The sequence below is a fragment of the Oryx dammah genome, unplaced genomic scaffold, assembly GCF_014754425.2.
Source record: "Oryx dammah isolate SB20612 unplaced genomic scaffold, SCBI_Odam_1.1 HiC_scaffold_24, whole genome shotgun sequence".
NCBI lineage: Eukaryota > Metazoa > Chordata > Mammalia > Artiodactyla > Bovidae > Oryx > Oryx dammah.
The window spans coordinates 85,020,658-85,034,666 of NW_024070208.1; the positions used below are offsets into that span (position 1 = coordinate 85,020,658).

Consider the following 14,009-nt stretch of genomic DNA (forward strand, 5'->3'; position numbering starts at 1 on the left):
GCTGCTCTCGTGAGGGGTCGGCCCAGTGCTTCCAGAGGGAGGGGCGCCACACCTGAGCAGAAACCCCGTGTCCACGGGCTGGGCGGCGCTCGAGACCAGGAAGGAGTTCTCTTTCCTCTCCGCCTTTGGTGCCCTGTCCCGCCCCCTCAGTTTCTGCACTTGGATATGAGCCCCGAGCCAGGGGGGTCCTGGAGCCAGAAATCCCACGGCTGACTCCCAGGCCTCTGGCTGCCTCAGCAGGTAACGGCAGAGCTCAGCGCGGGCCTCCGCTGGGGTCTGACCAGGGCTCACCCCTCGTGCTGCCTGAGGTCAGGATGTCCACCGGCCCCGCTGACCCATCCGGGGCCCCACAGCAAGTGCCTCATCCGCCCAGAGATTAAGAACCGAAGTGTTCAATGCAGCCAGGGGTCTGTGGTCCACGGTGTCGATCCACTCAGTGGTTCCCGCACCCACACGTAACTGGACAGGGAGGACCTTGGTTCGGGGCTGCAGGGAGTGAAGACACGGCCGCTGGGGCAACCAGCAGAGCAGTTGTAGACCTGCAGCAAACCTGCGCCCCAGATCGTGGGCCGACCTTTGACCTCGGGCACGACCCCAGGTGGGGTCAGCGGGCTCAGCATTTCTCCAGACTGTCCACACCTGCATCTCCTGCCCATGCCGTCTGCCCTGCCAGGTCTTTCCATCTCGCCTGGAGCTGATAAAAAGCATTAAACGCCAAAGCCAGCAATTTTGCTCTTGCCACAAAAATGTCTCTATCCCTCAGCCTAGCCATAAAGAATGTGAACAATTCAGCCCCAGCCTGCTGGGGCCCTCTCCCCGGCCCCCGGGACTCCCTCCCCTGCACACCCCATGTGCCGCCTCCTGCCCTCCAGGCTGCAGGGCAGCTCCCCCGCCTGGCACACAGCACCTGCCCCGGCCTGGCCTCAGCGTGCTCCAGGCGCCCTTCCCAGGGACCATTTCTGCCAAGGCCTCCCCAGCCCAGAAGGCTCTCCCTGGGCCTGATGCCCATGGGGTGTAACTACTGTGCCTCCAGGCACCACCATGGGGCGGGTCCCGGTGGGGCCTCTCTCTGCTGAGTGACCTGCCTCATCCTCGGTCACAGATGAGGAGGCGGGCTGGAGGCTGGGTGTGGGATGGCCAGGGAGGCTGTTGATAGGAACAGGGTTCCCTGATGCCACGATGGAATGTTCTAGAACTGGACCCAAGTGCTGGCTGCACAGCCCTGTGAAGGTGCGAAACCTGCTGGGTTGCACACTGCTGGCGAGTGGCCATTCCGGTGTGCGAGCTGGATCACAGAGGACACGCTCTTTGCACGTGGCCAGGGGACTGAGTGTGCCCAGTTAGCAAGACACCCCTTAGCAGCAGCGCTGGGAGCCTGCAGTCACCAGCGCCCCCCAGCCCTGCCCTCCTGCTCTGACAGTCCTTCGCCCCCTCTGGGCATGGGGAGGGCACACTGAGCTGGCGGGAGCAAGCATGCCCGTCCGGTGCTTCGAGAGGAGCGGGCAGGGCCTCCCTCCTCAGCAGCTCATGGGTGGCACCTGCCTCTTTCCCTTTCCTCTTTGCTCAAACTCTTCAATCACAAAACTGAATGACTACTATAAACTGAACAGAAAGCGCGCTGAGAACCCCGGTGTGAGCGGCAGCTACTCGGAGCAGGGCCGTCACCGAGGCCGGGGCTGCTCCCCCCATCCTGGGCCCACCCGCCTGCGGTTCTGCTGTGCGTGACTTGTCCTCTGCTGAGCTGCATGCCTGCGACAGACCGTGGGGCTCTGCCCCGAGACGGGGACCCATGACTGCCCCTTTGGCTGTGGGTGGCCTTGGCTGGCCTTGGGGTTCCTATGTGTGTGGGGGGCTCCCGGTGTGGATTTAGGGTGCACGGGAGACTTGGACTTTGCTGGAAAACACCCAGCCCTGGCCCTCGGGGTCGGCCCAGACCAGTCTCAGCTCCAGGCTGCCAAGATCGGGTCCTACTTGACGCGAGAGCCTTTCCCAGCTGTGGGCCCAGGGGCCCCTTCCTGTGCTGCCCAGGTCCGCATTTCCCCTTATCGGTGAAGCCGGCCCCGTGGGCAGATACCTTGGCCGCTGGCACTGCCTGTCCTGTCCAGCGCCATCTGGTCTTCCGTTGGGGTGTCACTCTCGCTGGTTTGCAGGAGGAGCTCTACCCTTTCTTGGTGAACACGGTTACCCCACGTGAATCGGTCACCACGGTTCCCGACGTTTCCTCTTCTCGGCTGGTCTTGTCACGCTCCTTATGGTGCCCTGATGAACAGATGTTCTTGATGGTGGGTTGGTTTGTTTGAAGTGGACTTTAGTTTTTAGAGCAGGTTTGGCATCATAGCAGAATCACCAGGAAGGTGCAGAGGCCTCCGTGCTGCAGCCGCAGCCGCTGGGCCACCTGCCCTCCTTTGTCGAAGATCAGGCGACTCTTTCTGGGAGTCCGTTTCCAGGCTGTCTGTCTGTCCAGTGATCCATCATTCACTTTTTTGGCAACACCAGGCCATATGACTGTCGCAGCTTCATAGTCTTGAAGCTGGCTAGCTTCCTGCAACTTTCCTTTCTTGAAGTTCTTGATTTTAACACAGCCCAATTTTTAAATATTTTTCTTTATCATGAGAGTATTTTTTTTTTATATTTTAAAGAAATACGTTTAAAAAATCCTAGTTCATGAAAATACTCTTCTATCAAAGGGGTCAGCAAAGTTCCTCTATAAAGGGACAGGTTTGGAGGGCCTGTAGCTGTGAATCCACTGCTGAGTCCTGGCTAGACCAGCCGAGAAGCTGCAGAGATTGGAAGTTAGTGGGCAGAAATGTGTGCCAGTAAAGCTTTATTGACAAGAGCAGAGGCGCATGTCACCTTCAGACTGAAACACGCGCTCTGTTGGAGCTAATAGCATGTGCTGTGTGGGCTGGAGTCGGGGCCCCCACCTCTGTGGTGCAGTGGTGTCATGGGTGACTCCCCAGGCATGCGCTCCAGTGTAAGAGACGCTTCTGCCGTCTCAGTGTGTGGGTCTGTGTCGGGAGGACAGCAGGCAGCAAGGGCAGAGGTTCCAACGCGACCACATGCCCTAAGAACAGTGCTTCACACAACAACCATTATCAATTAACCCATACCATCCGAAAAACAAGAAACACAAACAAATATTACAGATCTTCTATTTAAAAAACAAAAACACTGAGCTCAACTCAGACCACCTATGACAGCAACACAATGTACTGAGCACAGCCAGGCCCACCCGCTCCTCCCCATGGAGCCCAGCCAGGCCCACCCGCTCCTCCCCATGGAGCACAGTCAGACCCACCCTGCTCCTCCTCCAAGAACAGTCAGGCCCACCCCAGACCCCCCTCCATGGAGCACAGTCAGAACCACAGTCAGACTTACCCTGCCTCCCCGTCCTAGAGCCCAGTCAGGAGTCATGAAGCTCTGTGTCTGCCCCAGGCTCATGTGCAGTCTGGCCCCGGAGCTGGTAGCAGCAAGGCTGCCAGCCTGGCCAGCACAGCTGGGAGGTGTCTTGCAGCCTGTGGTTCTGAACCGGCCGTAAGCTTTTTCTTGGCCGAAGTTAGAACAACCCTTGGCGCCCAGTGGAAGTCTGTGTAAACCACGTTAGGAAATAGATTGGGCCTCGCTCTCCCTGGAGGGAAGATGAACCCGCGGTGGTCAGATGGCTCTGAGAGCTGGCCCCCACCTGTGTCTGTGGCGTCTCGTCCCGGAGCTCAGCGTGTGTCCTGCCTGCTCTCTGGCCGTCCTGGCCTCTGTGAGAGAGGGGGCGGCCAGGTGCAGGCTCCTAGCTGACTGGGGGAACATTCCAGAAGAACATTCCAGAGCCGTCTCCAGAGTAGATGAAAACCAGAGAGCTCGGCGGGAATGCTGTGGTGCCAGGGCTGAGAGGTGGATCAGCCTGAGTGGCTTTGGGCTCCCGAGGCCGCCCGTGGTCAGATGGTGAGCAGCAGGGGGTCCCCTGTGGAGCACGGGCAGGACTGTGCTCACCCCCTATTTCTCACAGCCGTGCTGGCCAGCTCCAGGAGGCTGTGGTGGCGGGCAAGACCCGAGCAGATGGCACCCCGACACTTGGCTGCCTGCCTACCTACTTCAGGACACACCTTGGGGTTTGGTGTCTGAAAAAATAAAAAATCTTACTTTTGAGAAAAAAGTCTGTCTATTATAAAAAACAGAATCCACTTTGGGGATGGAGTCAAGCCAGCTGGTGCTGGAGATGGCCCTGCAGCCTATGCTGCGATGGTGCCCACAGTCCTGGGCGTGTCCTGCTGCAGCTGCAAACCGCCGGTCTCCCGTGGGTCCCACGCGTTCCCGCCCTCTACTCCTGGAGCCAGAGCGCGAGGCCCCACCCACTTCACCTCCAGCAGACCCGGCTCACTGCCCGGCCCCGCAAAATGAGCAAACAGGTCCCCGGTTTAACCGGGGAGCCGAGGCTGGGGGGCCGTGTCCGGGAGCTGGCGGTGCTGACCTGCCGTACTTCCAGCCCCGCCGGCGGGCGCTGGCGCGGCCTCTTCCAGTGAAGTGGCTCGTCCCCACCAGGGGGACCTCGGGCAGCAGCAGCGGGGTGACGGCCCCTGGACTGACGGATGCCCTCAGCCGATGACCCCGTGACGGCCCGCTGCGAAGCAGCAAGGAGCGGGCACCGCCAACACAGAGCTAGAAAGGTTCTGTAAATATTTTATTTTTCCATAGTTTTAGGTCAGAAAGAAGCAGCTGGTGATAAAAATAACAGAATTCTTTTCCCGGGTCCGCTCAGGCGGCGCTGAGGTTAGTCCTCTATGTACACGTATGTTACAGGCGGGGAGGGAGGCCCCAGGGGCTCGGCGGGCGGGGGTTCAGTGTCTCCGGCGCGGGCGCGGCCGCCGTCCTTCCGGGGCTACGGGAGGCTGCGGCGTGCGCGGGGCGGGGCGTCTGCGGCCCGGAAGCCTAGGCGGCGCGCTCGACGGGAGGGCAGGAGTGGGACGTGATGTCGCTGTGCTTGTAGGCGGCTTCGTCCAGGTCCAGCGCCTTCCGGTTGACCTCCAGCGTCATGCAGCCGCGGTAGAAGGCCGTGACCGGAGCCGAGGTCACGGGCACATCTGGGCCGCGGGGAAAGAGCAAGCGCGTCTTAGCGGGTGAGCCGCCCGGAGCCTGGGCGCCCCGCCGCGTCTCCGGCAGAGGTCACCATTGCAGCTCAGCCGGGAGCCCCGGCGGGCAGCAGACGCCTGCCACCAGGCTTGGCACGGCACCACGGCACCCTGACGCCACAGGAGGGCACACAGATAGTCGCATCCATTAAATATTATCTCCTCGTCCCGAATGAGTCATGCCTAGGGCTTCCAGGCTCTCTTATCCTCTTCAAAGCTGTTTACTAAAGCTAAATGCTGTTGGAGTCTGGCGGCCAAGACAGTGCAAGCGGAGACCCGCCGGAGCGGTGGGAGGCCCAGCCTCTCCCACCTCCCCTGCTCTGCCGGAATACCAGCTCCAGATGCGGCAGGGGCAGGCTCACCCGGCCTGCTGCCCGGGCAGCTGGGCACCAGGCCTCGGGGGCAGGGCCTGGAGCACCTGGCTCTCCGTGTGGCCATGGGCTGGCCCTCCCCACCGGCCTTGGCCAGACCCACCATCTGATTCCCATGGGGGCGGTTCCTGGAAGGCGTGGGGTGGGGGACAGCTTCAGGCCGATGCTTGTCCCCCTGAATGTGCTGTCAGCCTGACCCCACAGCAGCTGGGCCGGGGCCGACGTGTGCAGGCGATGCTGCCACAGGCTGGCTCCGCCCGCCTCCCTTCCCTACAGAGCACCCGGCCTTGCCTGGGGGAGCGAGTCGGGGCCCCTACCTGGCAGCCCCCCGATGAAGGTGAGCACGGAGCCCTCCAGGTGTCTCCCGAGGACGGCCAGCCGCTCCTGCAGCCCCGCTGGGCTCACTTCACTCTGGCCCTGGGTACCGTCCACCTCCAGGGTGGCCCTGTCCTTATTCACAGAGATGGTCACCACATGCTCCTGGCCGTCGCAGACCTTGATCTCCATCAGGACCAAGGTGACGCCCTCCACGGCCAGGACGACCAGCTGTGGGGAGAGGCACAGCTGACTGGGGCGGACGGGCTGGTGGCCACGTGCCCACGGGCCCTCCTGTCCTGACGAGGTCCATGCGTCTCCTGTGGGTAGGGTCACTTACGGCCAGAGCGTGACAAGAACACAGTTTCTACACGTGTGAATGATGGGGAGCTGGACCCCCTCCAATGTGATTGAGGACCGACATACAGAGCTGCATGGCCCCGGGGGGGGAAGTGGGGAAGCACGCTCCGGTCACAGGGCACACATGCATAGGCCTGGGCAGAGGTGACCAGGGCTCCCGCCGTGTCTGCGGCCGGGACTCAGGGCAGAGCTGCCCCTGCACAGCAGAGAGGGGCCAAGCCTGGATCCGTGCCCATCAGCTTGCAGCCGCAGTCAGAGGGGAGCTGATGGCTCCTGCAGGTAGGCTGGCGTGGGGAGCACACCCCTCTTGGGACAGAGGCGGGAGAATAAACCCATTTCCACTACTCTTGCCAGTTCTCTGAGAAGGTGGCCAGCCGGTGACCAGTGACAGTCGGGGGTGGGGTGGGGACTGTATGGAGGTGACGGCAGCCGTCCAGGGGCGGATACTCAGAGCCCTTCCTGCCTCCAGGGGCGGCCGGTGAGGGTGTGGGCCCGTTTGCACACACACACGTCATTTGTGAGCAAAATCATTTGGCTTAAATACAAGCGATTAATTCAAATTATCTACACCGCTGGGCGGGCAGGACGGTCTCCCTACTGCACAGCCGGCCTGCGGGACTCCAGCACCGTCCCTGAGCCACCAGAGGCCATTGAGACGCTGCTGAGAGGTGGGCGCTGGGAGCACGAGGGCGAGAGGTGGGGCTGAGCTTCGCGGCGGCTCAGCCTCAGAGTGGGGGAGGGCGGGGGCAGCCGCGAGCGGTACCTGCTTCTTGAGCTTCTTGGTGGAGTGGTAGTCGACCAGCGCCACGGAGAGGGCCACGGCCTGGCGGTCGCCCACCAGTGCGAGCAGCACCCCGGTGTCCGCGGCGGGGCGGACCCGAGCCACGGCCTCCACTCCCCAGGTGGTCTTCATCCCGCCGGCCGGGGACGTCCGTGCTGCAAGGAAGGCCGCGCATCACCAGGCGGTCCAGACGGTGCGGCGGAGAGGCGGCGGGAGGCCGGTAGCTCGGGGCTCAGTGGCCCGGCCGTCAGGAACGTACAGGGAGCCCGGCGCCGGACCCCAGAGGCCCCGGCCCGCCGAGAATGGCCACCTGGCCACTCCCGAAGAACCCGTTTGAGCGGCCACCGGCCGCCCCACCCAGTCTGGCCGGGCCCACCCCCTGGGCGCCTGACTCCCCGCCCCCAGGACAGGATTGGGGCGGGGCGCAGCCCGCCCACCCTCCGCACAGGCTCGGCCCCACAAACGGAAGGACCGGAAGGGCTGGGAAGGCAGCGAAAGCCGCCAGGCCCCGCGTCCAGTCTTCCTCCCCGAGCCGCGCCTTTCCGCTCTAATCGACGCTCCGCGGGGCCGGCGCTACCTACACGACACGCGTTACAGGACACGGCAGGCACGTGTGCGCGGACAAGCCGCCTGCCGTGGGTCATGTCTGTCATCCGGAGCAGCCCTGGTAGCCGTGCTGGGTCCGGGTCTCAGACGCGAACACCACGTCGCGATCTCTGCGGGGTCCCCCCGGCGGAGGAGGGGAGGGGCCTGGCTGCCAGAAGCCTGTTTGAGGGGCCAGCGCCTCGGAGGTTTCCTTGGGTGCCAGGGGGTTACCCGCCTGCCCCTTGCCCAGTGGCTTCTGGGGCTTTAAGACCCACTGAGTCCAGATTCTCGACCTGCCGCCGAGAATGGTGCCTGTAACTCCCGACCCGTCCCTTGTGTGTCGTAAGGAGGACAGGACGGCCCAGCCTGACTGCCGTGTGGCTGTCACAACCTGCAGATCTGAGCCCCGCAGCCAAGCGGCTGCCTCCGTGGCGGGCACACAGGCAGTGGGGCCGTGCCACCAGTGTGTTGCGCCTGACACTAACCGCCACAAGGACGCCCCAGGTCTGCGTGCACAGAAGCGAGGGCTGAAGGGCGGTGTGCGCTCCGTAGGAGCTGCAGTCAGGAGTGAAGGGTTTTCCTTGGGCCGCCTGGTGACGCTCGTGACAGGTAAAGCCAAGACAGAAATGGGGAGGGGGGAGCAGGTCCCATCTCTGACCTGAACAGACCGTCCCTACACTTGGGCCATGCAGAGTGGTGAGGGTCACATGTGCACCTTCAACCATGGCAGGCTCAGAGTCTGGAAACAGAGGCGCTGGGGCATGCCGGGCGGGGGCTGAGGCACACCTTGCCGCCCTGAGGAAGGAGGCTCATGGGTCCATGGGCGGTGTCTCCCAGGCCGTGACACACAGCCGCCAACATCCTCACGTCAAAGGCCATCAAGGCCACGAGCCCAGGCACAGCGACGCCTCTGGGCACAGTGGTGCCCTCCTGGGGGCAGAGGTTAACTCTGGCCCTGCTGGAGGAAATCTGGGGAAATCCTGAGGCCAGACTCAAACGGAACCGCTGTGCCCCCCACCCCCACAGTTCACACTGTTGGCCAACCCCTCAGGGCAGACGCGGCCACAGTTCCAAACTGGAACATTCGCTCATTTCACGTAAAGCTGACGTCCAGGTGCCCACTCATCAGTGTGCGAGGATGACTGATTTAAACTGTTGCTTAATACTAAAAGGGAAGAGGTCATAGGAATTAAAGGCCCTGCTTGACAGAAGCGGGAGGGACTCTGGGCAAACTGCCGTCCCCTGCAGCCACCCTGACCCCTGGCTGCCCGCCCTGCCTGCCCCCCTCTTACTGGGGTCACAGAAAAGCTCCTCTGTAGCTTCTGCAGCCGCTGGAAAAGCCTCCATTCTCTGAGGCACAGGCGCAGCTGGGGCCTCGGGCCCTTCCGTCAGGGGCCTCTCCCCATCTTTTCCTGCTGAGGCTGGAGCACTGGACTCCTGGTGGTTCGGCCCCTCCCCACGGCCCACAGCGCTGTGACCGCAGATGCGCTCAGGCGTGTCCCGTCTCAGAACCTTCCTGGAAGCTCCTGCTTCAAGCCCAGCGTCCCCCGTCCACAGTCCCATTCTCCCTGCAACCCAGCGCCCGGGCCGGCCATCCCTCAGGTGCTTGCCTGGGGGGCACTGGCTGCTGCTGCTGTTTCGCGGAATTTGGGCCAGAAGGCCGAGCACAGCCATCCCCTGGCAGGAGCGGAGACTCACCGTACTCCAGGTGGAAGAAGGCAAACCCGCTCCCGGGGAAGAAGGAGCCCCTCTCGGCCACGGAGAAGCACTGCATCCTGACGTTTGCCTTGACCGTGTCCTGGACGGCGCTGTCCTCACCATCCAGCCAGTGCCAGCTCCTCAGGCAGCCGTCCAGACGTGGGTTCATCTGGAGAGACAGAGACCCCAGCGGCTCCCTGGTGCCGCCCGTCCTACGGTGCCCTGCTGGTCACGGACGTGCCAGTCCACCGCCCGCGGGCATGGACTCTGCTGAGGGCAGTCGGTCTGCCCCGGACCCATTCAGGGCCACCCCCATCCCCGCCTGCCCCCGGTCCCCCTCGGCCGGCAGGCGCGGGGCGCCCGGTCCCCCCTCGGCTGGCAGGCGCGGGGCGCCCGGTCCCCCCTCGGCTGGCAGGCGCGGGGCGCCCGGTCCCCCCTCGGCTGGCAGGCGCGGGGTGCCGCCTGCCCCCTGGAAGGACGGGCAAGGGATGTGCACAAGCCTGTGCTCATGCCAGGCCCCCGGAGCACGGCTCCAGCTCAGCCGCACCTGCCACGGCTCTGAGCAGGTCAGGCCAGCCCAGCCTCGTCTGGAAAACCAGGAGGGCCTCTGGGGTGTGGACAGCCCTCAGCCCTCGGGGTGGGGGGACCTTCTGCGACATTGCCCCCACTCGGAGCCTCAGCGTGTGGACTCTTGTCTCCTGCCCGCTGTGGAAACCCGACTCCGAGCCAGGGGCTCGCCGGGGGTGAAAAGGGACAGGACTCTGAGAAACGACCAACACCGACCTCTCATCAGGTCTTACTTCCCGTATGGGAACCCCAACAGCGTCAACAACCCAAAATGTTCTTGGGAACTGCCCACAAAAAGTGTTAAAAAGTAAGTTCATTGTTCTTTTTGTGAGAGAATAATCTCATTGTGATTTATCTCCTCTCCAAAATAGACATTTTCATTACCGATTCAGACGAAACCACAAATGAGTCTCATAGAAAGAGACAGCAAGGTAGGTGAGATAGCCGTACCTGCGGCTTGTTATATTCTAGCGATGTTCACCTTTTCCCCTGAAGAAGGAAATGGCAACCCACTCCAGTATTCTTGCCTGGAGAATCCCATGGACAGAGGAGCCTGGGAGGCTACAGTCCACGGGGTCACAGAGAGTCGGACACGACTGAGTGACTTCACTTTCACTTCCACCTTTTCCCAGATCCTTTGCCAGACCTGGTCAGCGTGGTTAACTGTCTGTCCTCCTCACCCACCCAGGGCTCGGACCCTGGGGACTGAGGACGTGGTCTCTGTCCTCAGCCCCCTAGGCTCAGACCCCAGGGATGGAGGGGCGTGCTTACAGGATGCACGAGGTCTTTCTCCTGGAAGGGGATGCCCCCCACGGTCAGGTTCAGATGGTACAGCCCTCTGTCCAGCTGGAACAGGTCCCCGGCCACGGCGATCTTCATCACATCATCCTTGTTCACCTTGATCACCAGGCTCCGCTCGAGCTCCTCGACAGAGATCTGAGGAGCACAGGTGCCATGAGGGTGGACGTGCAGCTCCTGAAGCGGGGCCCAGCCTGGCATACCAATTCCCATCACCACATGGGGCCGGGAGACCCCCAGCCTCGGGGGTCCAGGTTCACCACCTTCACCACCTCCCTGGCATCCACGGTGTGGCTCAGGCCCCGCCAACTCCCCGAGGGGCCGCTCCACCCCCGCGTCCCCCTTCCTGCGAGGGAGCCTCCCCTCCCCATCTCTGGCCCTTAGCCATCTCAAGCCTTAGCCAGGGAGCTGCTTCAGGAGCCTGGGGTCACTGCCCCTGCGCATCAGCCCGGGGTTCTCTGCTCCACCCTGGCCCTTCACCTCTCTGCCCTCAGCTGAGCACGTTTAGACGGGAGCACACTTTCTACCCTGGCGTTTCCCGCAGTGGGGCAGTGCCTGGCACAGACCGGACGCTGAGTGAGCACATGAATTCTCTGTGAAACTCCCCCCTCTCCCCTGCTCTCCTTGTAGGAGAGTTTAAAGCCGATCACTGTGTCCGGTGTGTCTTCCTCAGCCCCAGTAGCCCCTGGCTTCCTTTCCGGCTCCAGTGGAGAAACATCCAGGTGCGGGGTCTGAGTTTGCTGAGGAGGCAAAGTGGGGGGCGGGGGGTCTGATGGGCGCCAGAGAGCAGGCAGATTGTCATGGAGCCGGGTGTGTCTTGGGGTGGGCGGGGTGCTGGGGCCACGCACCCATTGGTCATGCCTCCTCCAGCCCCACTCCCCGGCAGAGTTCCCGGCGGCGCTCAGGCTCCTTGAGCGCCTCGAGCTCGGAGCAGCGGGCTCCCACGTGTGGAGCGTCCTCAACCCCGGGGACAGCTTCCCTGCAGAGCAACTATCTTATCTGTCCCTTTGCAGAAGGCCTCCTCCTGCTGTCGTGACGGTGCCTGGGGTTTAAGAGTCTAGGAGTGGAGGAGCTGGACCCACCGGTGGGATGGAAACACTAGCAAACGTCTACAGCACTTTGAATCGTGAAGGCCAGGGCAACTTTTTCCATTTTATCTTCACTTAGAAAGGAAAAAAGAATGCTTTCCCCATTTCTCTTTCAAGCACTTACTTCTGAAAGCCCAGTGCTAACAGTTTGGGAGGAAGCCCGCGTGTCACAGGCCACTTTGCTCCAGGCATCGTGGTACTGACAGAGCCGACGGCCGGAGGCCAGGCCCTGGGCAATCAGGGCGCCTCCATCGAGGGGCAGCCAAGTGTGAGCCCTGGAGGTCAGCAGGACGGGAGCAGGCCCAGAGGCAGAGCCCGGGATGGTGGTGTGAGTCACGGCCGACCCTGACCCCCACTGACAGCGTGAGGCGGCGGGGCAGGCACCCAGACCTCGGCCCGTTCTCAGCCTTGGGACAGCTGACGGTCTGAACTGGAGGGTCCTTGGGGACGGGAGCCCTGTGTGCTGCAGAGGCCCAGTGGCCCTCCTGGCCTCAACCCAGCGGCCCGGAGCCCCCACCCATAGTTGTGACAAACAGAAGCATCTCCAGACACAGCCAGGTGGCCCCAGTGGAGCTGGTCCACTGAGGACTGCGGTCCCGGCAGTGGAAGCCCAGCTCAGCTTCTGCGATGAGATAACGCCTGTCAGGGTGCAGGCTTCCTGCCGGAGCCGCCCTGCTGGGGCCGTGCCCGCTGACCATTGAGGGAGTGTATGTGAGCATCGCGGGGTCCTGGGCAGGGCTGCGGGGGCCCCACTCACTGTCTGCCACGAGCCATGGTTGATGACGGGCCCGCTGCTGGTGACGCGGTCCACGCCCTGGTAGCGGAGCTGCAGCTCCAGCCGGCCAGCCCGCAGGCCCAGCACGATCCAGGTGCTGTCCTGGTGGCCTCCAGCGAAGAACAGGATGCCCTCGGGGTCGAAGGTCCTGAAGTCGAACTCAGCCACCAGTCTGCGGGCCGGCGGGAGCAAAAGGGTCACCGTAAGCTGCGGCCTGTGGCCCTTCCTGGCATGGGCTGGCCCGGCCTCAGGAAGCACCAGGTGGGCAGGCTGGGAGCCATCGGCACGCTCGTGCTGGCCGTGAGTTGCTGGGCAGGGGAGGCCGACACCAGCCTTGAGACCCACGTGGCTGGGCTGGGCGGCAGGTGCCCCGACCAGGCAGCCTTGTGCCCATGTCCCCTCGGGGCTGGATGCCCTCCCAGCCTCTCACCTCGTGGGCTGCAGCCGTTTGAAGAGCAGTTTGATCACGGGCATTGCGTTGAACATGCGGCCCAGGTAGAGGGAGTTCACGCTCTTGGCCACATTGAAGGGCACGCAGGGCAGGATGTCCTGTTGGGGCGGGGGTCGTGGCTGTCAGGTGGGGGCGCCAAAACCCCGGGGCCCTGCCGCCCCGCCCGCCACGCAGGGCTACCTCGCACGTGCTCATGTCCCGGGACAGCTTCAGGCCCCCGCGCCCGTCACAGTGGCAGGTGTAACTCCCGGGGGAGTTGACGCAGGCCTGCTCACAGCGCTGCTCCGCGCACTCGTCCGTGTCTGCGACCACAAGGGAGCCCCTGAGCCCGCGGGGCCACCAGAGCCCCGCCCCCGTGACCCCTCGGCGGATGCGAGGCCCGGCCTGGAGCCCCGCGTGGCCCAGGTGGACGGCTCCCACCCGGCTCCTTCCTGGGGACACGGCTGTGCGCTTGGATGGTGGCCCTCAGCACGGCCAGGTCGGCACACACAGGCCGCCAGGCTCACGGTTCAGGCGTGGGTTTGTGCCGAGGACAGCGGCCAGGGTTGGGGAAGCCAGGATGGCCTGGGGGGTTGGGGAGGCAGGCTGGGACCACCCATCTCCTTCCTTGTCGAGGGGCAGCCCCAGGCCCCAGGCAGGGAGGTGGTGGGAGGCGGTGTGGCTGTCGGGCCCCTGGACGTGGCTGGGCCAGGTACACTGGGGGCAGCGGGAGGGCAGCTGCCCGAGAGCCGGGGCCCCACCTGCCGCCCGCCTGCCGCCCGCCTGCCGCCTCCCTGTGTCTCTGCGGAGGGGCCAGTCGCACAAGAGGCAGGTGCCACGTCACACGCATACAGGTAGGACAGGCCACATCACACGCGTGCAGGTGAGACAGGCCACGTCACGTGTGTGCAGGTGAGACAGGCCACATCACGTGTGCAGGTGAGGCAGGGGCCACGTCACATGTGTGCAGGTGAGGCAGGGGCCACGTCACGTGTGTGCAGGTGAGACAGGCCACGTCACATGTGTGCAGGGGAGATGGGGCTACGTCACGTGTGTGCAGGGGAGATGGGGCTACGTCACGTGTGTGCAGGCGAGGCGGGGCCACGTCACGTGTGTGCAGG

At 63.6% G+C, this 14,009-nt stretch overlaps 1 protein-coding gene across 1 annotated transcript in view; it reads right to left on the reverse strand.

Annotated features, from left to right (window-relative positions):
• Positions 1-4,654: 4,654 nt before the first annotated feature.
• GAS6 (growth arrest specific 6) overlaps positions 4,655-14,009 on the reverse strand; it is a 30,892-nt gene continuing 21,537 nt past the window's right edge. The window contains exons 7-14 of the mRNA XM_040267494.1: positions 13,090-13,211; positions 12,889-13,007; positions 12,441-12,630; positions 10,569-10,733; positions 9,231-9,399; positions 6,930-7,102; positions 5,809-6,037; positions 4,655-5,072 (exon numbers count right to left, since the gene is read on the reverse strand). Of these exons, the coding sequence (XP_040123428.1) occupies positions 4,921-5,072; positions 5,809-6,037; positions 6,930-7,102; positions 9,231-9,399; positions 10,569-10,733; positions 12,441-12,630; positions 12,889-13,007; positions 13,090-13,211 (1,319 nt within the window). The 3' untranslated portion in view covers positions 4,655-4,920. The remainder of the gene's footprint in view (positions 5,073-5,808; positions 6,038-6,929; positions 7,103-9,230; positions 9,400-10,568; positions 10,734-12,440; positions 12,631-12,888; positions 13,008-13,089; positions 13,212-14,009) is intronic.